The 26238-nt window shown below is 35.7% G+C and overlaps 1 protein-coding gene across 1 annotated transcript in view; it reads right to left on the bottom strand.

Moving 5' to 3' along the window:
• The window catches only part of WDR11 (WD repeat domain 11), a 59113-nt gene that overhangs the window by 23201 nt on the left and 9674 nt on the right, over window positions 1–26238 (bottom strand). The window contains exons 5-14 of the mRNA XM_058544134.1: window positions 25637–25823; window positions 23044–23209; window positions 22530–22644; window positions 21492–21687; window positions 21081–21184; window positions 17598–17774; window positions 14761–14845; window positions 9076–9182; window positions 6564–6639; window positions 1087–1195 (exon numbers count right to left, since the gene is read on the bottom strand). Of these exons, the coding sequence (XP_058400117.1) occupies window positions 1087–1195; window positions 6564–6639; window positions 9076–9182; window positions 14761–14845; window positions 17598–17774; window positions 21081–21184; window positions 21492–21687; window positions 22530–22644; window positions 23044–23209; window positions 25637–25823 (1322 nt within the window). The remainder of the gene's footprint in view (window positions 1–1086; window positions 1196–6563; window positions 6640–9075; window positions 9183–14760; window positions 14846–17597; window positions 17775–21080; window positions 21185–21491; window positions 21688–22529; window positions 22645–23043; window positions 23210–25636; window positions 25824–26238) is intronic.

The following is a 26238-nucleotide window of genomic DNA, read 5'->3' as shown; positions in this document are numbered from 1 at the left end:
AATGGCTCCACTGGTCCACATTCCTACCACCTGCACATAAGGATTCCTACAGCCCATATTACACCCACATCTGACGTCATCTGGCTTTCCACTTTTCGTTAGTCTAAAAGGTATATCACAGCTATTTTACTTTGCACATCTCTAAAAACTGAGTTTTTCTTCATATGCTTGCTGGACTTTCAGGCTGCTCTGCCATTCATTAACAGCTCACAGGCTTCGTCCATCTTTCCATCGGGGTTCCTGTTCTTTTCATTGTTTATGTGCAGGAGGTCCCACAATACTAATTCCCTAGAGGGATCAGTTAGTCCCCTGTCAGTTTTAGACATTGGAAAGTTTCTTTTTCCAACTTGTCTTCTATATTTAACGTTGACATTGTTGTCCTTCATCGAACAGAAAGCATCAATCGATGTAATTAAATGCATTATTTTTTTGCCTTTTGGTGTCAGCTTCTAATGTTCTCTCCTGCCCCCAGAACACAAAAATATTCTTTTATATTAGATTATATTAATTTTATAGCTTTACTTTTTTACATGTAGGTCTTTAATCCTATGGAGGCCACCTCTGAAGATGGTATTACGACAAGAATTAGTATTTTTCTCCATAAAGTGAGACAGCTTTCCTAATACTGTCTACTGAACAGTCCATCCTTCCTTTGGGTTTGTGTGCTCCTTTCCTGTATAGTAAGTTCCCAAATATTCAGGGGTCTGTTAATGAGCTCCTTATGACGCGGGTCCATTTCCTGTTCTTGGGCCAATACGACATACCCCCACCCCCCATATTACTCCTCCTTTTTCAAGGCTGACTTAGCTATTATGACCTGTATTCTTTCATAAACTTTTAAGAATACGTTTATCATGTTCCTCAAAATATCTAAATGAAATTTTAATTGGAATTGCACTAAGGTAATATTAGCTTAACCTATCCAAAAAAAAGAGTTATTGCCATTTATTTAGATCATCTTCTCTGAACACACACTTTTCACAAGAAAATACACGGCAGTAATGATTTCAACTCAAGCTATAGAAAAATATTCACCACATATATACATGCCTAAATAAATTGTTTAGTTCTTCAGTCATAACTTACCAAAGCAGTTATTACAGGGAAGTTCTTGGACATTTCTCTAAGAATGGTACAAGTCCTAACATCCCATAATTCCAGGGGTTTATCTTTGAATACAACTGCCAAATACTGCCTAAAAGAAACAAAATTACTAAGTAAGCCCCTTTTTGCAAAATTTTCACCATAAGTAGTACAAATAAAAAGTTCAGTAAATCAGAAAACTCAAATGGCAATGCTAAACATAGACAATTTAAACTAACATTTAGCCCTCATGATTAATAGTCATAAGAAGGTAAGGCCCTAAGATGACCTCTGAGAGCCACAAAGCCGTAACTAGGCAAGTAGCCCCACTCTGAAGAAAGAATGAGAAAAGGCACAAGTTCACATCCTAGTGACACAACTAACAGTAACCCCGCCAAGGCTCAATTTTCTCATACATGACATGAGAGTACCACTACCCACCTCAATGGACTCGTATGCAGGTTATGATAAAAATTAAATGAAAAAGTACATAAAGTTTCTGTCAGGCTGGCACTGAGGAAATGTGACAGAGTAGGAAGATCCCTGTACTCAGTTCTCCTGCTCAGGACCAAGTCTGCCAGTTGATAATTATGTGGCCTCAGACAAACCGTGTAACCTTTTTGAGTTTTATTCTACTTACCTTTAAAATGGGGTTAATAACACCTGTCTTGCCTACCTCACTAAATGCTATAAGGATAAAAAAAAAATGGGTGGCACACATAAAAGAATTTTATAAACCATGATGGATTTACACAAAAGCAATATATTACATTTTTTATTATATCTAATAGAAAGGCATATAAAGGCGTGTATGTAAATAACGAATGTAAGACAATCTGGTAAATGCTATAAAGATTCACTATGAAAGAAGAGATTAATTTTGATAATAGGGAAACAGCATTCAGGCAGAATTACAAATGGCAAAAGACAGGATAGGACACAGTGTGTTTGGGGGAACATGCTACCTGAAATGCAGAGTACAAGACAGCAATCATCATGAGAATGATGATGATTTTGAGAATTCTCAAAAAATGAGAATTTTGGATGACATTATAAAAGATCTAAGACACCCTAAAATGCCAGGCTAGGGTATGTAGAGATTTATTCTGCAGAGAACAGTGGATCGCTGAGTTTTGAAGTAGGGGGGATAATGTGATCATTTGTTTTAGATGTATTATTTAGCAGGCATGTGTAGAGTCAAGATCGACTGGAAACAAGAAACTGGAGTCCATATAGTTTAACTGAGCCATTATCAAACTTTTTAGTCTTAGGACTCCTTTACCTTTTTAAAAATTATTGAGGACGGCGCTTAAAGAACTTCTGTTTATGTGGGTTATAACAAGTGGTAGTTTGCATATTAGAAATTAAGCGTAATAAATAAAAACCTATCTTTATTAATTTATTTAAATGAAAAAAATAGAAAATAACCAGCAAGATGGTAGATTTAAACATAAGCCATATTGATAATTACATTAAATATGAATAATTTAAATGCTGCAATTGAAGCAGAGATTGTTAGAGCAAACAGAAAAACGAGCCCTCATTATATGCGGTCTACAAGAAATGACCTTTAAAAATAAAGACACAGATAAGTTACAAGTAAAAGGTTGGAAAAAGATACCATGCAAACACTAATCAAAAGAAAGCTGGAGTGGCTATACTAATTAGACAACTCAGACTTACTTCTGAACAAAGAATATTACCAAAGACCAAGAGGATATTTTACAATGATAAAGAAGTCAATCAAAAGGATATAACAATACTAAATATGTAGGTACCTAATAACAGCTTTAAAATACCCAAAGAGAGGGGCCGGCCCGGTGGCGCAAGCGGTTGGGTGCGCGCGCTCCGCTGCGGCGGCCCGGGGTTCGCTGGTTCGGATCCCGGGCGCGCACCGACGCACTGCTTGGTAAGCCATGCTGTGGCGGCGTCCCATATAAAGTGGAGGAGGATGGGCACAAATGTTGGCCCAGGGCCATCTTCCTCAGCAAAAAAAAAGAGGAGGATTGGCGGATGTTAGCTCAGGGCTGATCTCCTCACAAAAAAAAAAAAAAAAAAATACCCAAAGAGAGAACTTGAGTTCTTCAAAAGAGAAATAAATCCACAAAATTAGAAAGTTTAACACTCATCTCTCGGTCATAGAAAAGCAGGTAGAAAATCAGTAAGAACATAAAAGACTTGGATAACTATCAAGCAACTTGAACCAACATTTATGGAATATTCTTATCAATAACAGCAGAATACTCAATCCTTTCAAGTGCACATGGAACATTCACTAAGAGAGACCATATTCTTGGCCACATAACCATCGAATTAAATTTACAAGAATTGAAATATATAAAATATGCTCTCTGACCCTAACAGAAACTAGAAATTAACAGAAAGATACCTGGAAAAATCCCCTAAAATAACGTATCTATAAATATCCCATGGAAATTTAAAAATATTATAAAGTACATTAAAATGAAACTCATCCTATCAAAAATTGTAGGGTACAGGAGGGGGCCAGCCCAGTGGTGTAGTGGTTAAGCTCACGCACTCTGGGGGCAGGCCTGGTGGCGTAGCGGTTAAGTGCACACGCTCTGCTGCGGCGGCCTGGGGTTTGCAGGTTTGGATCCTGGGAGCACACCGAAGCATCACTTGTCAAGCCATGTGATGGTGGCGTCCCACATAAAGTAGAGGAAGATGGTCATGGATGTTAGCGCAGGGCCAATCTTCCTCAGCAAAAAGAGGAGGATTGGTATCAGATGTTAGCTCAGGGCTAATCTTCCTCACTACAAAAAAAAAAAAAAAGTTCACGCGCTCTGCTTCGGCAGCCCGGGGTTCACAGGTTTGGATCCCAGGCGGACCTACGCATTGCTCATCAAGCCATGCTGTGGCGGCATCCCATTTACCAAAAAATAGAGGGACATGGGCACAGATGTTAGCTCAGGGCTACTCTTCCTCAGCAAAAAGAGGAAGACTGGCAACGGATGTTAGCTCAGGCCAGTCTTCCTCACACACACACAAAAAATTGTTGGGTACAGGAAAAGTAGTGCTTATACAGCATTAAATGCTTATATTAAATGTTAAAGAAAGACCTTAATTCAATCATCTAAGGCTCTACCTTAGGGAACTAGAAAAAGAAGAACATATTAAAACCAAAGTCAGCAGGGGGGAAGAAAAAGATCCCCATGGCAGTCAATGAAACAGAAAATAGAAAACCATAGAGAAAAATCAAAGAAACCCAACGAGTTTCTTTGAAAAGATCAATGAAATTGACTGACATAATTTACTGATCTCAAGAATAAGAGACAACAGTCAGATCACACCAATAATGAAAGAATAAGAATATTATGAACAAGTTTATGTCAATAAATTCAACAACTTCAATGAAATGGACAGATTACTTGCAAAACACCAACTACAAAAGTTCATTGAAAAAAAAAAAACTACCCTAAATAGCTCTACATCTATGAAAAAAATTGAATTTGTATTTAAAAACTTTTCCACAAAGAAAATTCTAGGCCCAGATGGATTCCCTGGTGAATTCTTCCTATCTAAGGAAGAAATAATATCAATTCTACAAAAACTCGTCCAGAAAAAAGAAGAGGAGGGAATATTTCACAACTCATTTTACAAGGTCAACATTACCCTGATTCTAAAACCAGACAAGGATATCACACAAAAACTAGACCAATATCCTTCATGAACATTGATGTTGAATAACCCTGAATAAAATATTAGCAAATCAAACCCAGTAATAAAACAAAATAATATTAGTAAATCAAATGCAGTAATACATCATGACCAAGTGGAATTTATCCCAAGTGGAATTTATCCCAGAAATGACCAAACATTAACATTGGTTTAATATTTGAAAAATCAATCAATGCAATTCACCATATTAGCCGACTTAAAGAACAAAACAGAAACACACCACATGATGATGTCCATAACTGCAGGAAAAACATCTGACAAAATTCAACACCTAGTGAATGACACAAAGTCTCAGCAAACTAGGAATAGAAAACCTTCTCAACGTGATAAAGGGCATCTACAAAAAGTCTACAGCTAACATATTTAATGTTGAAAGACTGAATGCTCTCTCCATAAGATCCATGAACAGAGCAAAGATGTCAGTTCTCATCATTTCTACCCAACACTGTACTGAAGGTCGTAGTCAGCGTAACAAAGCAAGGAAATAAAACATCCATAGAACAGAAAAGAAAGACACAGAAGTGTCTTTACTGGCAATCAATATGATTTGTCTATACAGAAAATCCTAAGGAATCAACAAAAATGCTACCAGAACAGATAACTAAGTTTAGCATGGTCTCAAGGTCAATATCAAAAAATTAACTATTTCAGTATACAAATAATGAATAATTAGAAACAAATTAAAAAAAGAAAAAATATCATTTATAATAGCATCAAAGAAAAAACAAAAAAAAATTAACAAATGATGTGTAGGACGTATACACTGAAAACTATAAAATATTACTGAAAGAAATTAGACAAGACCTACTAAATTAAGTGGAGAGATACACGACGTTCATGAATCACAAAACTTGTTAAGATGTTGATTCTTCCCGACATTGATCTATGGATTTAATGCAATCCCAATCAAAAGCCCAGCACGCTTTTTTGGTAAAATTGATAAGCTGATTCTAAAATTTATATGCAAATACAAAGATCGTAGAAAAGCTAAAGCAATTTTGAAAACTATTTTAGAGACCTTTCTCCTTTTTCCTTTGTTCTTTTGATTGATTTTCACTCAGTCTCTATTTTTAATAATTCTGTTTTTTTTTTTTTATAATTTTTATTTTTTATTTATTTTTTCCCCCAAAGCCCCAGTAGATAGTTGTGTGTCATAGCTGCACATCCTTCTAGTTGCTGTATGTGGGACGCGGCCTCAGCATGGCCGGAGAAGCGGTGCGTCGGTGCGTGCCCGGGATCCGAACCCGGGCCGCCAGCAGCGGAGCGCGCGCACTTAACCGCTAAGCCACGGGGCCGGCCCTAATAATTCTGTTTTATATGTATTTTCCCTTGGAACAAAAAAACTTAAAAACTTACTGGAATTAAAATGGGTCTAAATTATAACTAAAGAAAATGAGTTCTTTCATGCAATAAACCCATGCTGAGGTAGAAGTGCATAAGAATTTCATTAGATAACAAACATTTTCTTAGTGGGTGACAGGCATTTACATCAATATAGCTATAGCAGAACAAAACGGGGTTACGTCTTTTACCAATCCAATGACATGTTAAGATTCATACAAAAGTTACCTCATCTTTTTAGAAGGGGAGAGTTAAAAGCAAAAGCAACTTGATATTGTGACCAAAATATTTTCTTTGATATGGCTGCCTACCACCATTTGTTATCACTAAGAAACTCTATATGCGTTCTAGTGTACATTCTCGCTTCCTTACATATATAAAAAAAAATCTTTGAGATTCCACTGTGATAACACCATAGATTTTTTTAGGTTAACACTTACTTCAAATGAGAGACTTTGATCATTTCGATGGGTGGCTCATCATTGCCTCGTTCACCTCGAAAAGCAATGCTCCTACCTTTAATTGCAAATATTAAAGAAAATTTGAAAATAGCACATAAAACACACATGAAACAAGAAGCTACACCAGTGTAATCCGATCTGTGCTACCTTCTGTTCTCCTGTTCATTCTTCCATTTGCTTCTAATCTTTCTAATAATCTAAATTCAAAAAGTATTCTCAAAAGTTATTATAAGTTAAAGACCAATAATTTACTACTTACATTCAAATATTTATTTTATTAAAAAATATTTTCATTTGTTATAGTTTCTTGAATTCCTTCTGTGGTTTCTTTCAAATAATTTAATTTTAGAAATTTAGAAATATCAACTTCCAAAGTTTTAACGCATCTATGGTAAAGTAATTATCTACTGTAAAAACTACTGGTATGTTTAAAGTAATACCAACATTCCATGCTTACAAATACTGACTAATGGGGAAAACACTCTTTAAATAGGTATTTAAGATTTCTTGTCCCATATGCAAAATACTCAACTAAAATACTTTGACATGTTCCTATCAAAAGGTCTCTAAAAACTGAAATTGGGGAATGATAAGAATCAGTTAACTGCCAAAGAAGCTAAATGGTTTTCTATAATTTAAAAAATGCAAATTCCACCTTATGTCTGAACAAATATATTTTAATATCTTTCCCTAGATTTTTATTTACATTAAACGAAAGAGAGAACATATTCAATTCAAAGACAACTGAACGCCTACATGCCTCCCTTTTCTCCAGTGCCATCAAATAGGATCTCACTATTATTTGCCAAACACCCCACATCCTTTCCAGACTCTGCTAGTCTGTTGCCTTCCTTAGAAGACTAGGCTGTAAAAGTCTATAATCTATGAACTCAAGTGTCTCACTTAAGGAAGTCAGTAACTATCACTTAGAAATTGGTTCTTCAAAAATAAATCTGTGAAAGACAGATTTTTAAGTTATCTAACAGTCCTGAACTTGAGCTGGTTGGAAAAAATGAGCAGGTATTTTTTTAGTGAATGATACTAGAGAACAGCCTTCCATCCCTGGGCTACTACATAACTAGAGACCAGTGCCAGTTTGTTGGCAAATCAGGAATCTGGGGATCACTGGGCAGGTCACTTCCAATGAAACTAGAGCAATACTGGACTAAAGGTGGGGCTGATTCCTTGAAATTTAGTAACATACTCTGATAAGAACAACTATATCTTGGAAATGTATATTGAGAATATAAGGAAGCAACCATATACTTGATTTATTACACATCCATGTACACATACATATACATCTTATTGGTTAAAACCATCTAAATATATTCATATCGCTACACCATTTTAAAGAAACACACAATTTTGTTTAAAAAAATCTATTCAAAATCACTGCATGTGCTATAAAAGAATTGAAACCCTCACCTTATTCTACTTTCAAGTTCTGCATTTTGAAACCCATTGGGTTGTAGGTTTTTAACAATTTTAAATAAGTTACTTCACCAGAATGTTTCCTATTGTAAAGTCTTTAAACTCCCAATTAAGCTTCCCTATTCAGTCAGCCAGAGACTACAAAAAGCTTTAAATTTGCGCATTTGAAAACAATCCTTACCTATGTTTTTTAAGGCTTTCCTACAAATGTCAAAATTTTTAAAAGAGAATCTAATGAAGTCTAACTACAAAGACTTATTTTAAAACTGTACTTGTGTTATCTCTGTCATCCTACAGAAACCAGTTTAAGAGGCAAAGCGTTTATTTGGGATCAAATTGCAATTCAGGGAACACAGATTCAGGTAGAAACCCAAATAGTGACCCAATTACAGGAGAAAGGCTTAGGGTTTTTATAGGAAAAAGGGAGGATGAGGTGAGTCCTATTAAAAAAGAGTTCACTGATGCTTGGTAAGGTAAGGCTAGGTTCGTACTTCACAGATCGGCCTGAGGTTTGATCATCAGGCAAAAGGCTAGACTTGTACTTCATTGATTGGTTAGTGATCCAGACATCAGCAAAGTCCAGTGCCATCAGTCCTTACAGACAGGATATTCTTGGCCTTACTGACTCCTTGGAATGCTGGCAGTTTGGTCCAGTTTGGAAGATAAAGAAAACAAGACATGCAAGGCAATTCCTCTGAAATGGCTGCTCTGGCTCTATTTTAATATGGCTCCACTCATGTCATCTTTCATATCTATAACAACGTACTTAAAAGCAGAACTGGTATCATATTTATTTATGTATCTGTCTGTTCAGGCTAATGGTACTCCTTTTTACCACACCCTTGAGTTAACACAATTTCCTTACAAACAACGATGGATCTTTTCTAGGACAATTACTACAGAACAACAAAAAAATGTATATATAAACAGAAAAAAAAATATAAACACAGATCACCTTGGAGAGAGAAAGTACTTTGGAACATGTTTTATAAATAGCAACATCTTTGATCAATATGACAAACCACTGTAAATCTTTTCATAGTCTCAATACACAAACCTGTTGGGAGATCAACCAGCTGAAGTTCATTTCTCACTAATCCCATATTGTTTGGTGTTGAGGTAGCAAAAGAAAGAAAACCAGTTAAACTCGTCCATTCAATACCCCTATAATGAGAAATTAAAAAGATTAATTTAATATCCTTTTTTGTTTGAAAAATTTATTTGAAAAGTAAGTTTTTCCTAAGACTTAAATTTTTTTACACAAGTTAATTAATAAATAATATGTATATGACCTTTTATTTGAGACTATATTACTATATATTTCCAACTTATATGAAATTATTTCTAATTAAAACTTTATCTCCAAATGTAAGAACAGGATAGTTTAGTTATCAGGATTCACAGCAGCATTAAAATAACCATTAAAATCCGGCAAAGGAGAGAGTCACATCACTGTAGTTTCCAAGAATTCCACTGCTTAAAAACTAGAGGTATAAAAATATTCTGAGCAGACTGCTAAGTGAGTACACTTAGGAATTTTATCAAAATTCCTAGTTGGTTAGGAAGCAGAAATTCCTGAAGCAAACATATGAACTGAGCTGTTAGATTTGGAAGTGGTGGAAAGTTCTAAATGGTATATCAATTACGGAAAAGCACAAAAGAAAAATTGCAGACAGAAAGACATGTATGACAAGACGGCAACCTATCGACCTAACGCCCTGGGAGTCTCCTTTATGTGGGACTGAGAGTAGGTGAGTCCATGTTTTTTCCCACTAACATAACTGGAGAGTGTTCACCACCATGGCTTGCAGAGAATGGAAGAGAGGGCGGACACAAGACAATTGGACTCATCAGAGTCATGGGAAGAAGTGAGAAACACTCTCCTATTACCTTACACTGCTTACAAGCTAATAGAGACTGGCTAGGAGGGAAATCTAAATCTTTGTTCTATATGCAACTGCACATCAGTGTTTATGAGACAACCATTTTTAACAACATAGTGTCTATAGCTGCTTTCATGATACAATGGCAGAGTTGAGTAGTTCTGACAGAAACCTTATGGCCTGCAAAGCCTAAAATATTTACTGTCTGGTTCTTTACAGGAAACGTTCGCTGACCCCTGATCTAGTTTATCCACTTCTACTTCAATTTGAATGCTATTGCTAGATTTAGCATTAAATACTGCTCTGAATATATCTCTCATTTGTCCAAGAAGGTACAATGGCTCCCTACATCATATCTAAACTTCTCTATGTGACTTTCAAGGCCACCAGACCATTTGCCTCATCCTACCTGACCAAACTTACCTGTCAATCATCTGAACCTTGTCTGCTATTTTAACTGGAGTACCTTTCCTCATTGACCCCTGTGTAGCCACCTACTTGTCTTTTCTTAGAGGGGCAAAGATAACCCCGAGAGAACCAAAAATAATATTTGCAACAGCAGGGAATTGCTGTAGTTATCAAGGACTATAACTCTTTAAATGTAAAGTTGTATTGAAACACTCAGATTAGGCTGCTTAAAACAGTAATCTTGAGAATTTCCATGCCTCGAATGACCTCTCTCCTTCCCTCTTCAAGTACCATTTGAGTTCAAGTTCTGGCTCCAGCACTTACTGGCTCTGTGCTCTCTACATCTCAGTTTCCTTATCTGTTGGGCAGAAATAACAACACTGAGTGCATGAAGAAGGCCTGGCACATGGCAAGTGCTATACATATTAACAATTATCATCATTATCATTATTACTCTTATTTCAAGATGGAACTCAAGGCCTATTTTCTTCATGAGGCCTCCTCAGTCACTAAATTCAAACCACACCTATAGGGAATACAATATAATTTGGTTAATTCTTCACTGGAAAAGTCCCTTTGTCTCTTTTCTCTCTTTCTCTTCCCTAACATGTAACAGTACTCATTAAGTTTTCTATTTAGAGCAAAAAGGAGAGAAGAATCATTCTGGACTCATTCTGCCCTCTACCTAAGTCTGGTAGCTTCAATCAGATGTTTACCCACAGAAACCTTAAAGCACACTCTCCAAATCTTGTTGCTGGCAATCTGAACTACTTATGCTCCAGTACAGTAATGCCACTATCCCTGGACATTAAGAATTCCAGTCCTCCCATTCTTCATTCGTTATTTTAAACAATAAATCTGTTAAGTAGCAGTATATGCTAATGGCTGTGCTATTAAGTACCAAGAATACAGCAGTGACTGTCCTAGGCACTGGGAATACAGCTGTGAATGAGGTGGATATAACTGCTGTCCTTCAGCTTAGGATCTAGTAGAAAAGAGACATTACACAAGTGCATTCTGTATTACTGACTACAAAAGAGAGTGGTGCAGAGTTCAACAGGCGCTTGTAAGAGTCCCATGGAATCTGATCTCAGGAGCCAGGCAGGGCTTCCTGGAAAACCGTTAGCTCAGACCCAAAGGGCAAATAGGGTTTTGCCTGAAAGCCTGAGCAACTGAGGAAATAGTGTGACTGGCTGAGAAACACTCACTACACTGTACTCTTCTTTGAAGGGAGGTACCATGTCACATCTCTCCAGGACATGACAGGCACTCAGTAAACTCTGTTAGATTAAATGAATGACGTCCAAGAAGAGCCTGGCACTCCTCCTTACGTTTATTAGTGCCACGCATATTCAGAGAAGTGCTTTCCCCGCTGTTTACAAGACGTCCCAGTGTTCAGACTAGCACAGAACATAGGGTCGCTGCTTATTTGTAACCAAGCACTATGAGCACGCTGCCTTTGAGCAGATTTCAGCAGCACCTTATACATCTGACTCCTACTGATCAATTGAAGAAAATAAAAATTAAGCTGAACTTTAAAGTAGATTAGATAAGGAAAGGATTATTTGTCAGAAGAAAAGAATGAAAACTCTTGTCAAACAAAGCTGAGTACCACACTGTTCCCAGGATTATAAAACTACTGTCTAGGTTTAACTACACACTGAGCTCTATAAAAACCTCATAAGAACAGCAGCTCATTTTCTGACTCAATCTAGGACTGCTGTGCAGGATTCCTAACTACTGAAAAATAGTAGCCTTAGAATCTATCAGCAGGTGTTTGGGGTTCTGACTCCTACAGGTTCCCAAGTTGTGCCTGTTGACCTCTACTGGGGATGCTACAGAGGCTACTTCTCAACACTGGGTGCATGAGGGGAGCACACACTTTCTGAAAGGCTTTGAAGTTCTATGATTATATGAAACTAACTTCTGCAAATTTACAGACAGACAAAATAGAGATCATTTTACTTTCCACAAATCACTCAATTTACTCAAAGTAATACTGAGTCAATCAATGTTCTGATACCCATATAAACTACTATATTAATTTCTGACACTGAAAATAATAGCAGGTTATATTATTGTAAATTTAGCTTATTGGACAAAGACACAAACTAACAATCTAAGAAAACCTACACATACCACTTGTTTACTTCTTGGTACCTTTCACCAGATTATAAGCCTCAAAGATGCTGTCTGTTTACAGGCATATAGAAGATGCTCAATACATATTTGTAAAGCATAACTGGTTAAACATCATGGTTTTAACAAAACCACACAGATGCAACTACCTGCAGTTAGGCAGTCCCTGGTCATGTGTATGCATCAGATTCAAGTACTTAAGTGGTTTTAAAAAACACATTTAGTACAAGGTAGAAAAACAACTTCCTAAAAGTCGGCCTTTAATCTGCATATGAATATCTAGAACATATTGGGTTTACTGCTAATAAGTTCAGCAATTTTTATAACACATCTGTGAAGTTTTTATAATGGCTTTTAATTGTAATACTATAATTGCATTAATTGAAACACAAAGACAGCAGGATTTCAGCATCCTCTTGGGCACCATGACTGGATACAAAATGTGAATTATCTTCAAAATGGCAATTAGGAGGGAAAATTTGCATTAAAAAATGGCGCATATTTGTGTGATCATTCACAACACCAGCCTGTCTGTGTAGCACATCCCTTAGAGTTATCTGGTATCTCAAGTAACACTTTATAAATTCCAGTGTTAATAACAAATACTATCATAGCATGTGTAACTCATGTATTTAGTGACATCTCTGACCTGATTGATCCAGGATAACAAATCTTACTTAAAACGAATAGCTTACTGATAAACTAGCTATTGTGCCTTAATTAAAGATTTCAGTGTTCAGAAAAAAATGAAAATGTGCTTGACTTCCCAGAAGCATGTATCAAATGCTTAGCACGAACCTTGGTTCAGCCAACATTTTTATCTTATTGCCAAAATCTTTCCTATTAATCTATGTGCATTTTTTAACTGGAGATCTAGCACATATACCATGCATAGAGTATATGAGCTCAGCTGTGAAGCCTGAAAGGCCTAAACGGAATTCCATTTCCCTTTTCACAGATTACTCCACAACACTCAGTTCCTTCTTCTGTGAACTGGGAATAATTACAGTGCCTACCACCTAAAGTTGTAGTGGGAATTCAATGAAATACATGCCAAGTATTAATACTTAACATATCTTTAGAACAAGTACTGATTAAATGAAGAGCTCTGATTGGCTGGTGTTAGCCATAAAAGGAAACACTATACACACAAGTCAAGGGTGAAAGCAAACGCCAAGAGGACTACAGGCAGGAAAGAGAGAGAGAGCAGACGGCAGCAGCGGCAGCAGGGGCCCCGGGAAGAAGAGACAGACGGCGGATAACCACCTGAAGGGTCCAGACACCCGCGTTGCTGCACCCTAAAAGCCTAACGCTTCCAAAGACGTTACTACTCCAGGTAAATGTGTTTAGGGAGGCAGTGGAGGGCACAGCATAAGGTGGCGATCAACAGTCACCCCTGCTGCCCCACAAAATAATGCGCTTGAACGAATAAGGCACTGTAACCTTTTCAGAAACTTCCATCGCAATCTGCTGCTGTGATACTTAAAGGGTTAACCCTTCCCCATTCCAAAAATGCACTTACTCAGAATAATGTGTCCACTAAGGGTTCACTAAGAATTTTAACATATACATGAGACCTATTCTTATATAACGTAGAGAGGACAAAAAATGGCCTTTCTTATACTTGTTAGAAGATCATCAAAAAATACTGGCAATTTAATAAGTTTATACGATACATGTGTAACTTTACAATCCATCATTGCTAGGGCAACAAAGGGAAAATAGCTATCCAATCAGCAAAATAATGCCACGGAGCACATATGTATGCCTTTTAAAACAGAAAGCAAGAGGCATTCTTCTGTCATTTTAGCCCTCTCTCAGATAGCTCTGCACACACAGCACTCATAAAACAGATCACATCTCAAAATGAAAGAATAAGTGCTATACAGTTTTAGTCCTTTTCTGATGGTGTTTAAACAAAGAAATGAGATTAATTAACAATTAAAAAGACTATTCAAATTTTTCACAAGCAATCTTACTGACGGATCTGTATAGAAATGAAAAACAAAAGAAATAAACCTGGATAAGGGAAAACAGTGATTTCCAGTAAGAAAATAGCCTGGACCTTAAGAGAAATAAATAAGATGCAGCAATAAAAGTGAGAAAAAATACTCCACTGCATAACATCCTGTACAAAGCAAACTGTTAGTACTCATCTTGATTAGCATAGCCGTTAGTTGCACATGAATATTTATTATTCAAAGTTTTCAGTCAAATAATCACCAGTGCAGAGTATTCAATGTGGAAAAGTCTATGAGAACTTTTTTCAGGTATTCTGTATGTTTGTGATCTCAACGACACGACATACTCACTTGACTTCACAGGAGTGGACACTTAACTCCTTATGTAGCAGCCCACTGGTGAGATGGTACACCAGGACAGAACCGTTACTTGTACCTATCAAGATGATGTAACAGAAGAGTATTCATCCAGTGGGAGTTCCAGATCTTTCCAACAAGACTTTTCTCAAGATTTTAATCATTTTACAACATTTATCTTTTACAAAAGGTACGCAAGCTATGTGTTAAAAAAGAGTGAATTTCTCTGTTTTCTGTTTTATCAAAAATGGGCCTATTCTCATGTGCTCTAAAATCTTATCTAAATCTATCCATAGATTTTCACAGAAAGACTTCAAAACCTGGCTCAATACACATAAAATCTGAGGAAGCACTTTCCTAAGCTTTTTTACACATGGGAGTTTATACTTTTTGAGATTCAGAATGTTTATTACAGCCAGACCTCAAAAAGGCAACTCATTAACCAGATTTTTCTACTTTTCCTTACAAAGATTTTGTTTTTTTTTTAATTTTTATTTTATTTATTTTTTCCCCCAAAGCCCTAGTAGATAGTTGTATGTCATAGCTGCACGTCCTTCTAGTTGCTGTATGTGGGACGCGGCCTCAGCATGGCTGGAGAAGCGGTGCGTTGGTGCGCACCCAGGATCCGAACCCGGGCCGCCAGCAGCTGAGCGCGCGCACTTAACTGCTAAGCCATGGGGCCGGCCCTAGATTTTGTTTTTTATATTAAATAAATCATAAAGAGAGGGGGAAGTGGTGGCTGACTGTGGAGTCTGCAGTTGAAGACTGAGTTGGAGAAGCCCTGGCTTTGCCCACATGCTCCTACATATTACTTGCCCACATTAAATCTGTGTTTTTATCCCTTTAACGTGGGAATAATGGAAAATCTGTTGGAGATTAAATGAGAAGACATATGTAAAACACTTAGTACACTACCTGGCACAAAGTAAGTACATGATTACTATTTCTGTTATCACTGTAATTATGGTTTGTAGTTATTATTATGCCTAAAGCTGTTTATGGTCTCAGGCAGTGTGTCTAAAATTTAATTTGAAGGGACATGGCCACAGCTGAGAAAGTAATGTTTCACTCCTTAAAATGTTTTTATAAGTTAAGCAAGAAAAGTGAACAGTGTAATTGGTTGGACAAATACTTTCTCACTGCACATGACTTAAAAGGATTCATACAAAGCAATAGAATGTAGAAATACTAATAAAACAGAATAATAATCATAATAAATGTAAAAATGCTAGACAAGTTCCAATTTTAGCTTACTTGCTGAATAAAGCCAGAAGTTTTTTACAAAACTATTCCAGAAACATACTTGTTTACAATTATCATCTATTCCACAATAACATCTTCTAATACTGAGAAAAGATCTAAAGAATTACTAAAACTTTTCAACTAACAGACCTTCATAATAATCAAATGACTTCTACATTATGCAAGTTTTGATGATGTTAAACCTATGATCTAATACTCTAGGGGCATCACAAGGAGAAGTAATTCCACAGCTGAACTCTGCTTCTCCTCCCTAGTGACTACGCAAAAGTTTAGGCACTTATTTTATATGTTTTACTTTTACTATGTTATTATACTAAATTCAATAAATGACTTGATATTCACTATAAACCAGTATAATACAAGTTATTCTACAATGGAAATTTCAAACCCTGATTTAGCTCTTATTATCTAGCTTTCTCAAGAAGTAGTTTTCTTTATGAAATTGACAAAATCCTAATTGATAAATTAGGCATATGACAATGTACATACATGTATATACAATGTACAGTGAGATATCCTAATTAGAATCTGTATAACAGGTTTAATATGAATCAACAGTTTCTAAAGCAAAAATTAAACATTCATCTGCATTTATATAAATCTGAACATATGTACACACAGACTACTAAACCTTAAAATTCAAATCACTTTCAGAAGACAGTAATGGAAAAATAAGAAAATAAGAATACTGTCAAATAGTAATATTCAAACGAGCCTTGAGTACTCAGAAGTCAGCCATTAAGCTGAGACATACTAGCAGCAAAACAAACGTGCTAAGGTTTTCATTTTAGAAAGAAAAAAAAAACCACCACAAATCACATGTTTGTAGACCTGGGGAGAAAGCCAGAAGCCAAACAATGGCATCTTAAAAGAAAATGGTGACAATTTCAAACAAATGTAGCATTTTTCAAAATTTTAGAGAAATATATTTTAACCTTATATACTTAACAGCAAATTAAAATTTGGCTTTCTCTATAAAGGAAATTAGGTTACTCACATTACTATGAAATTAATGTGACAAGAAGTTGAAACCTAGACCAATTTTTCTATCTACAACATAAAAATATGCAATTTCAACCCAAAAGGCAAATCTTATAGAGACAACAGCCACTTTAAACAATGTTTAGTATACACTTCTCAGCAAATGAAGAACACTGCTGTTATTAAACTATTAACTATGACTACACTATTAGTTAACAAAGACCCAATACAAAAGGACATGCCCAGAGAGAGCCTGAGGCAGCCCAGGAAATGACCAGGAGCTGGATTCAGCATCACACAGGGACCTTCCTGACATTTCAGAAACGAACCCATAGTGTCAGGGTCTCTATCACCCAGTGTCAGGTGGATGAGTTATCATTGTGATTAAAAATAAATAACTAAAACGATTAAAAGGACAGAAAAAAAAAATATTCCAAGATGAGTATTTACATGATTTCACTTAGCCTCTTCTCCCTCTTAAAGCATTCTCAAAGAATAAAGGATTTTCTAGTAACTAAGTAACTGAAATATCTTACAAAATATAGAACAAGCAGAAGAATTAAAAAAAGAACAGGTCCAATACTCACCAACAGCAAGCAGCGGCTGATACATCCTGATGTTTTTTGTGGTCAACGGTGGGCACATTCGGACAGCAAACTGTGGTGAGGGCAGTCCTGACAGCAGCCCCGTGAGTAGGAATTTGAGATGCACTTCCTGCAGAACGGAGCCTTTGGGTTGTTCTTCCCCAGCAATTGCACTTTGCCCTGATTTGTAATAAGAAATACAAATATATTAATTATAACATATGCTGATCTTAGAAATCTAAAGAACTTTTTCAGGGCCGGCCCCGTGGCTTGGTGGTTAAGTGCGCACGCTCCAATGCTGGTGGCCCGGGTTCGGATCCCGGGTGCGCACCGAGGCACCACTTCTCCGTCCATCCTGAGGCCGAGTCCCACATGCAGCAACTGGAAGGATGTGCAGCTATGACATGCAACTATCTACTGGGGCTTTGGGGGGAAAAAATAAATAAATAAAATCTTAAAAAAAAAAAAAAAAAAGATTCACAGATTAAAAAAAAAAAAAAAAAGAAATTTTTCAGTGGAAACACTCTTCAGGTCTAGGAAAGACTCTCCAGGCATAGAAGCGTATACTCAAGTCTACAAGGTGTAATGTGGCACTCTAGGGGCTGTGGCTACGCAATGGCTTTGAACTTGGCTATGGGACTTCAACTGCATCATCTAACATCTCAAGGGATAGATTACTCCAGAGTATTGCTATCTAGAATTCAGGGACCTTTGTTTTCCATGAAACACAGTTTCAGCCAAAGTTGCTGGTATTAGGACACCAAAGGCAAATCAAGAGGACTTGGGTTAGAGAAGAGTGTCCACGGAGAGGGATACTGGAGCACATTCCTGTGTTATCGTCTTTCTAAATGGTTACTTTTCAATCTGATGCACTTTGTCAAGTGCATATAAAATTGGTAATCACAAACCACAGGTTCAAAGAACTCATTTAGATTTCTAATAAGAAATCTTAATGTGTCAATGTAATTACAAAATTTAACCTTTTAATTACTTTATATATAAATATGTAAAATATAAAAATGTATATATTAATAAATAATATATAACCTATACACTGTCACTGTTGAGAGTTGTCTTAAATGGCGTTATTTTTAGATACAGCATTCATACTTAGGTTATCAAGTCTCAAACTAAAAAGATGACTCGAATAAAAACCATTCTAACAAAGTGAATATGACGAGTTCAACAAAATCAAAACCATTCACTAAACAGGGTATACAAATTTTCTTCTTATAACCCACTACTGAATACTGGGATGAAGTTGTCAAAAGCACATAATAAAAAGAATATGTGTGAGTGTATATAATATATGTACACACATACACATATACTGTGAAAGGGAAAATGTAAATAATTACTAGGAGTGGGTGATGGGATTCTGATGATAACCTTTTGAGGCTGTAAAGTTGATTCAATAATAACGTTATTTTAAAACCTGTAAGACATACAGAAAAAATGGCCACCAATTTAATCCAAATAAAGTGATCCCTTATGATCAGCCATACAATTAATATCGATCTTTGGTAACAAAAGATGGGGTCTAAAGGAATGGGAAGTTCAACAGGTAGGCACCATGTTTACCAACCCTGGTAGCTTGGAGTTGACTCCAGGGAACTGCCTTATTTTTCTTCAAGCATCTTCCATAAGAGGCAATTCACAAGGTAGGGCAGATTAGGCCTTAATAAGCAGCAGTCTTTATCCAATGAATATAAATCAGGCCTCCATATTTAACTGAATCGCTTTCAGTTATCACTAAGTACACAGTGAATTTCAAATTAAAAGTTTAATTAAAAGTTTTAATTAAAATGTTTTCAAGTAACAAAGCTTTATTTATTTAATACTTTTAAATCAACTACACTGTCAAGAACTGCTATACAATCTGTATCTTTTTGGCTCTTAAAAAATATAATTTATTATCACTTAGTTACCTAAACAGCATAAAATTTCAACCTCCTATGGGCTTCATATTACTGATTAGTTCTGTGAACGTGTCTGTAATTCCTTTCGCTTTAATATTTTATATTAAGTGCAGATAAGGTCAATTAACTCAGAAAATTGTGTTGCTGATAAAATGAATTTTGCAAAACAATTATGTGTCTAAACTTCCTCATATGGATTTACGTCTGGAAGGTGAAGAGAAAACCATTTTAAACATCCAAGTTAGTGTTACTGAGCAAAAGGACTTTACAGCTGGCAGGAATTATGAGAACACCAAGGCCTGGAGAGGTCAGGTCCTGAGGTGACGGGAGCGGGCCCCAGACCGGGGTGACGGGCTCACACTGTGGCTCTTCTACTTGCCGGCTGTGTGGTCCTGGGCAAGCGTCTTCAGTCTCTGTGGGCCTCAGACCCACACACACGAAACGGAAGTGATAACAATATTACCTACCTTGCAGGGTTGTTAAGGTGACACGTAGAGCATTTAGCACAGTGTTGAACATAGTATTAAGCACTCAGTAAATGTCCTTTCTGATTAAGAAGAGTAATAAGGTAACACTCTTTCTAGAATATCATCTATCTAGCATTTAAACAGAAAAACCTAGTAAATAATTTCTATTTTCAATGACACCATGGAAGAACAAATAACGATACAGAAAATCCTTTATAAACCACGGCTACAATTTTAAAAGAATTAGATGTCAAAATTCCTTGGCATATTTACAATTTCTAGTTGTATAATATTTGAAATTACAAATCCTCATTCTTCCTTTAATATATACTGACCCTAAGATAATAAAATAACTTTGAAGCATTATCTTATCTGCAAACAAATATTTGTTGAAAGTAAGAATCCCCAACATGAAAATAAGAAAATGTATGTCAAACAGTTAATTTTTCCTAATACTGCTCAGTTACTTTATTCCTTCAATAAATATTTATTGCACATCTACAATGTGCAAGCCCCTGTGCTGAGTGCTGGGGACACAAAGTTGAATCAAACACTGTCCCACCCTTGGGGAGCTTATAACACAGTGGAGGAAACAGACAAGTAAAATCACAATTACTATCAGCTGATAACTACTAGGGACCACAAAAGAACAACATTTACATCAGGCTTGGGAGATGAAAAAGAGCAACACTTGAGTTGAATTTTGAATTAAGAGCAGTAGAAAGGGAGAGAGAGGAAGCGTGTATTCAATTCTGAGCTGAGGGACCAGGGAGCATGAAGGCCCAGAGGAGGTATGGTATGGCTCAGCAAGGGCTTATCTACTATCCAAATGCCTAATGTCATCTCCTTCATTTAGATCAGTCTCTCGCGAATGAACATTGTCTAATTCCAACAATATAACGCCAATCTATACTACTTCAGGCACTGTTATGCTCAAATATTTTATACCTCTCTGATTTATTTGGGAAAGAATGATTCTATATTTTAGTTTTCTCAAGTATTAACTTTGACTTTATAATAATTGCAATCAGTGATTCTACTAATTTTTGCCTTCAAAAAGAATACCTAACATAAAAGTTAGAGACGAAAAAGCAGCTTACCAATCATGTTATCTAAGGAGAGGTCTGGGAGTTTATTCTGTAGCACTCCTACAGGAATTCCACAGAAAGACACTGGTGAATACAAAGGTGACACACCAGAACTACTGCAAAGACATAATAATTGGATGGTTTTTATATATTTAAAAGCTGCATCACATGTTAGAAACTCAAATTACTAATTTCAGATCATGGCATTCTGTCTAATTTTAGAGTATTTATTCATCTTACCCATAGGTGAAATATCTCTAACAGGTTTACATAATTCCCTAATAATCGAAAGACTTAATTAGCACTTTAAAAATATTTTTTATAGAAAAAAGTGCCTGCTATTTTAATATAATTCTGGTAATTTAAAAAAAAAAGAGGAAACAGAAAACAAAACAAAACAAAAGATCCTACCGATTCGTTTACCTGTTCCGTGAATTTCGATTACAAACAGCAGACTTCAGTTCCCATATCATGACCCTGCCATCACTCACTATGAGGGCAGCTGCGTTCTCATTGACAGGACAACACACCATACAGAAGGGACGCACAGTTTTTGTCACCCTGATTGCATCACACTGGCTTCGTAAATCATAGGTAAGCTCCTGGACAGGATCTGGATCTTAACATAGTTAAGACAGCAGCCACATCAGTATCATTACTATTTGCTTTAGTTTAACCTCAACTAAACAGGATACCATTCCTTCACTAATGCAAAGTTTGTCAAGAATGGCTTTCCTTTTTACAATTACTAATTTCTTCAGAAAATAAAGATAATTCACTTAATGACTGTGTACACTAAGTTTAATTTCCAAAATAACAACTATAATCAAAATAGCTTATTTTAAAATATTTTTAAAATAAAGAAAATGCTTTGAAAAACGATGAACAGTAATATATGATTAGATAACGAACAGTGCCCTAGAGAGCATAATTTACAGTGGTCTACAATAAGCCGGAAAATAATTGTACTTTACAAAAGATGTGAAAGTCACTTTCACCTTTACATAGTACATCATTTCATGAAAACATTATTTTTATTCTCCAGGAACAGAAAACTGACAACGGAATGCCCTGGAGACTTATTAACCTCTGTCACTTTACCACGGAAATTCCTAAAGCAGAGGAGAAGTCAAGGGGGTGTAATAATAAAGGATATACAAGGGTGGACTTGTGTTAAAGAAAAATTCACAAAAGATAACAGCTACTTGGCTCATGGATACAATCAAGAAGGGATCACAAGATATGACTTTCTTTCCTGTTCTATAGAGGTGCAGGATTACGACACCAAGTGATTAATCTTGGGCTCGTGCTTTTTTATGCCCCATATTATGAGCATATTCTACTTTCTCAAGGCAAGGATTATCATTAACTCTATGCTTTGGTTGGTATTTGCCACATGAAGCTTTATAAAATAATTCTGAAGAAAAATATAATTAACATTATTGCGAGATATAAACTCACCTGGTTCCTCATTTGAAGTGGTGAAAATACTGTTATAAGATCTTCGAACACGTAAGGTTATACAACCATTTTCATGTAGGCAAAACAAACCATCACGTTGAAAGCAGGGTATTACCTTTAAATAGATGATGTATTTATTTTTAAAAACACAACAGATAAAAAGTATATACAGTGAAACTCATATGGGCAAAAAACAAAAGAAGAATAAAATACATAATCCCCAAGCTTTAACACTAAATAAACATCTAAAAAATCCATTTATAATCCTGAAACATTTGTCTTTATCCATGTAACTTAAACAGTTCAGTAAATATCACCAGATCAGTCACAAGAATTTCTAGGGTAAATCAAACCAATCAAAAGTGCAGAAAAATAAGGAATGTAAAATAACATTGTTGATCTTTAAATAAATAGAAAAGAGCAAGTAGAACTAAGGACTTTTGCAAGATTATGGTTTTCTCTATATAACATTCACAATCAACTTTTGGCGATGTAATTTATAAACTGTAGATACCTGCAGAAATGGAACTCCTGTTCGCTCTATTGCAATCACACCCACTGTCTGATTCACCTCAAGGTCAAGGATTAAAATCTCTCGAGGATAGAGTAACAACATGTGATTCCTTTTGGAAGGCAGATACGCCAACTGAAGGCAATCATTGAGAGTTATGAATTCAGCACTGAAAAAAGTAAACATTTACTTTAGGCATCGAGAAATGAGTCCAAGACTTTATTCATATCAGAAAAACCTAATAAAAGATGGAATTTCATACTTTCCACATAACTGTCAATGAGAATGCACAATGTTTCCTGAAATGACCAACATGTGCTAGCATCTAACACTTAGACCTCTCCTATGTGTCAAACTCCAATTTATGACAATAATAGTGTATAGGTGGGATAGAGACGTGTTTCTAAATTTTTGAAAAATTTAAAGCAGTAAGAGTAAGTGCATGATATAGATGGTCAGTGACAATACTATATTGGCATTCATAAGATAGAAGTTGTATTTTTATTTTGCAATTAGAAGTACTAGACAGAGTGCTGAAATTGAGACTCAAGATTAAAAAAAAAGCATTTAGGGTAACTGGGGCCAGGCTGCTGGATCAGGAGTCAATGGACTATCTGTATGGCCTTGGGCAAGTCACTTCCTCTACTCTGCCTTCATTCACTTTTAAGCTGTCTTAAACCTTTTTTGAAACAAAGTAGGATATTTATTCCCTTATGACAGCATTTTCTTCTGTGTAAATAAAACAGATGAAATGATATGAAAGACTGTTAAAGAGTCTAAAAAATCATTTTATTAATTTGTGATTGTTGTATATATTTAATCACAATCTTTTTTATGTTAAATATATTTCATCACAACCTTTTTTATGTTAAATATATTTCAATAGGAATAGATATACAATTATGTACTATTTTCTTTTTACATAATAATTTTATTAAAAAGTTTTAAGATTTAAAATAAAGTTAGATTAGAGGATGAGAGAGAGGGATGTGGACTGCATTAAAATCCTGGCTCTGCCATTTTCTAGTTAGATGAGCCTGAGTAACATATTTAAAAGAATATGGGACTCAATTTCCTCATTTATAAAATGGGCACACTACTACTACCCAGGATTGTAGTAAGATTATATGTAATAACGTATATGAAAGCACCCAGAGCAGATCTATTTGAAGGGATAATGAATGCATTTCTCCAATACTCAAGATGAACATATGATTCATATGAGAAAATATAACATACATAAATCATAACTTATAAAACTAGACTACAAAATATTTATTTATGACATCAAATCAATAACAAGTAGAAAGTTCTCTTAAGATATTTAAAGAGCAATAAAATTATTTTGGCACAGGGTGGGGGACAAATTAGTGAACTTAACCAGCCTACGGTTTAATATATAAAAATGATACTTACCTATAAATTCAGAATGTATTTGTAGAGCAATTTGTACTTTACCACATATTTTTCAGGTAATTACCCACAAAGTCTAGATAGGACAATCTTAGCATATTAAAAATAAAGGCTTTTTAAAAAATGAATGCCCAAAACAACTGCCAAAGCAATAAAAATATAAGAATAATCATAGCTCTAAGAAAAAGACAGAAACTTATTTCTAAGGCATAAAATTAGTTACTTCAAATAAAATTTTATTCAGTTGCAATTTGTGAAAGAAACAGTAATAGCTAGCATTTACCAAATGAATGCTTACTAAGTTATCAGCCACTATGTGAAGTTCTTAAGTTAAGGTTTCTATTAACCCTTACAATAACCCTCTGAAATCTTTTAAAACACTATTTTAGAGATTAGGAGAGTGAAATTTGAGCAAAATTAAAGAATTTTTTAAGTCATATAGCTACAGCTTCCCCTAGAATCCTGGCCCTTAACCGGTATGGGAAACATCTCTACATGTACAAGAGAAACAACCATATTACTGGCAAATGAGACTGCACAGCATTTAAGTCAGGAAAATGTTATTTAAAATGAAAATCCAGCTTTTGTCTCCAATTTTTTTTTCTTTTGTGAGGAAGATCAGCACTGAGCTAACATCTGACGCCAATCCTCCTCTTTTTGCTGAGAAAGATTGGCCCTGAGCTAACATCTGGGCCCATCTTCCTCTACTTTATATGGGATGCCTCCACAGCATGGCTCTACAAGCAGTGCGTTGGTGCGCACTGGGATCCGAACCGGCGAACCCGGGCTGCCGTAGCAGAGCACGCGCACTTAACCGCTTGCACCATCGGGCTGGCCCCCCAAATTTTGAATATATTCAATAGCCAGAATTTTGGAATATTCACCTCATATTTTCAGAAGTAAAAATCAGAAGCAAAAATTTTAATCTGTGAAAAATCAATGGAGGGAGTTTAGCACAATTAGTGGAAACAAAGGAACCATTTAAACGCTGAATCTCCTCTTAGGGGAGGAGACAAAAAACATTTTTCCTCTTATAAATTCAAAATGAGAAAGAAGAAAGGGTGAGATGAAGAAGAAAATCAATCTTAGTACTTCACCAAAAAAAGATGTTTTCATGAAGAGATGATAGATAAATGTTGAATAAATGAATGAACGTTATTATTAGTTTACACTTGTAACTTACCTAGGTTTCTCTTGAGTGATTAAGATTTTTACTTTATTAAGAGCCTTCTTGGCCCCTGTGGCCGTAGCCAGCTTGTTGTGAGCTGGGCTGGAGTGTGGGCTGGAAATATACACTTTTTTCCCAGGGCCTGAGGGAGGCTTGGCTGGAGAGAAGTCTGAGATGAACACAATACCCTCACTGGTGAGCACTATATTGGAGAAGGAAAACTATGATTAAAGTTTAATCAGGTTTAGCACAGAGTTTTATTCCAACACAATTTTGAGAGCAAAGTAATGATAATTTTAATATAGAACTGGCAGTGTTATGCAGTCGTAACATAATGGGAATGTTCTCCAAGCTGAAGTGAAACAGGTGGTCCATTACAATTCATCAGAGGCCTCTGAGCTCAACATCCTAACTTAATGTTTTATATTAAAAAGATACCAGAAGGTTATTGGCAGAAAGAGCAAATGTTTGTTCTTCCAAATAAATTCAGTGCACGGACTTTCATTAAAAACCTTTCATCATTATATCCTCTAACTTCAAAATCCAAAGACTTCAGAATATAAAATTCACAGAAGAAAAAAAAAAATCCCATATCAGACTCCATATTACACTTAGTT

Source organism: Diceros bicornis, chromosome 6, assembly GCF_020826845.1.
Source record: "Diceros bicornis minor isolate mBicDic1 chromosome 6, mDicBic1.mat.cur, whole genome shotgun sequence".
NCBI lineage: Eukaryota > Metazoa > Chordata > Mammalia > Perissodactyla > Rhinocerotidae > Diceros > Diceros bicornis.
The sequence above is the reverse complement of the archived record's forward strand: the minus strand, read 5'-3'. Positions and strand labels throughout refer to the sequence as shown.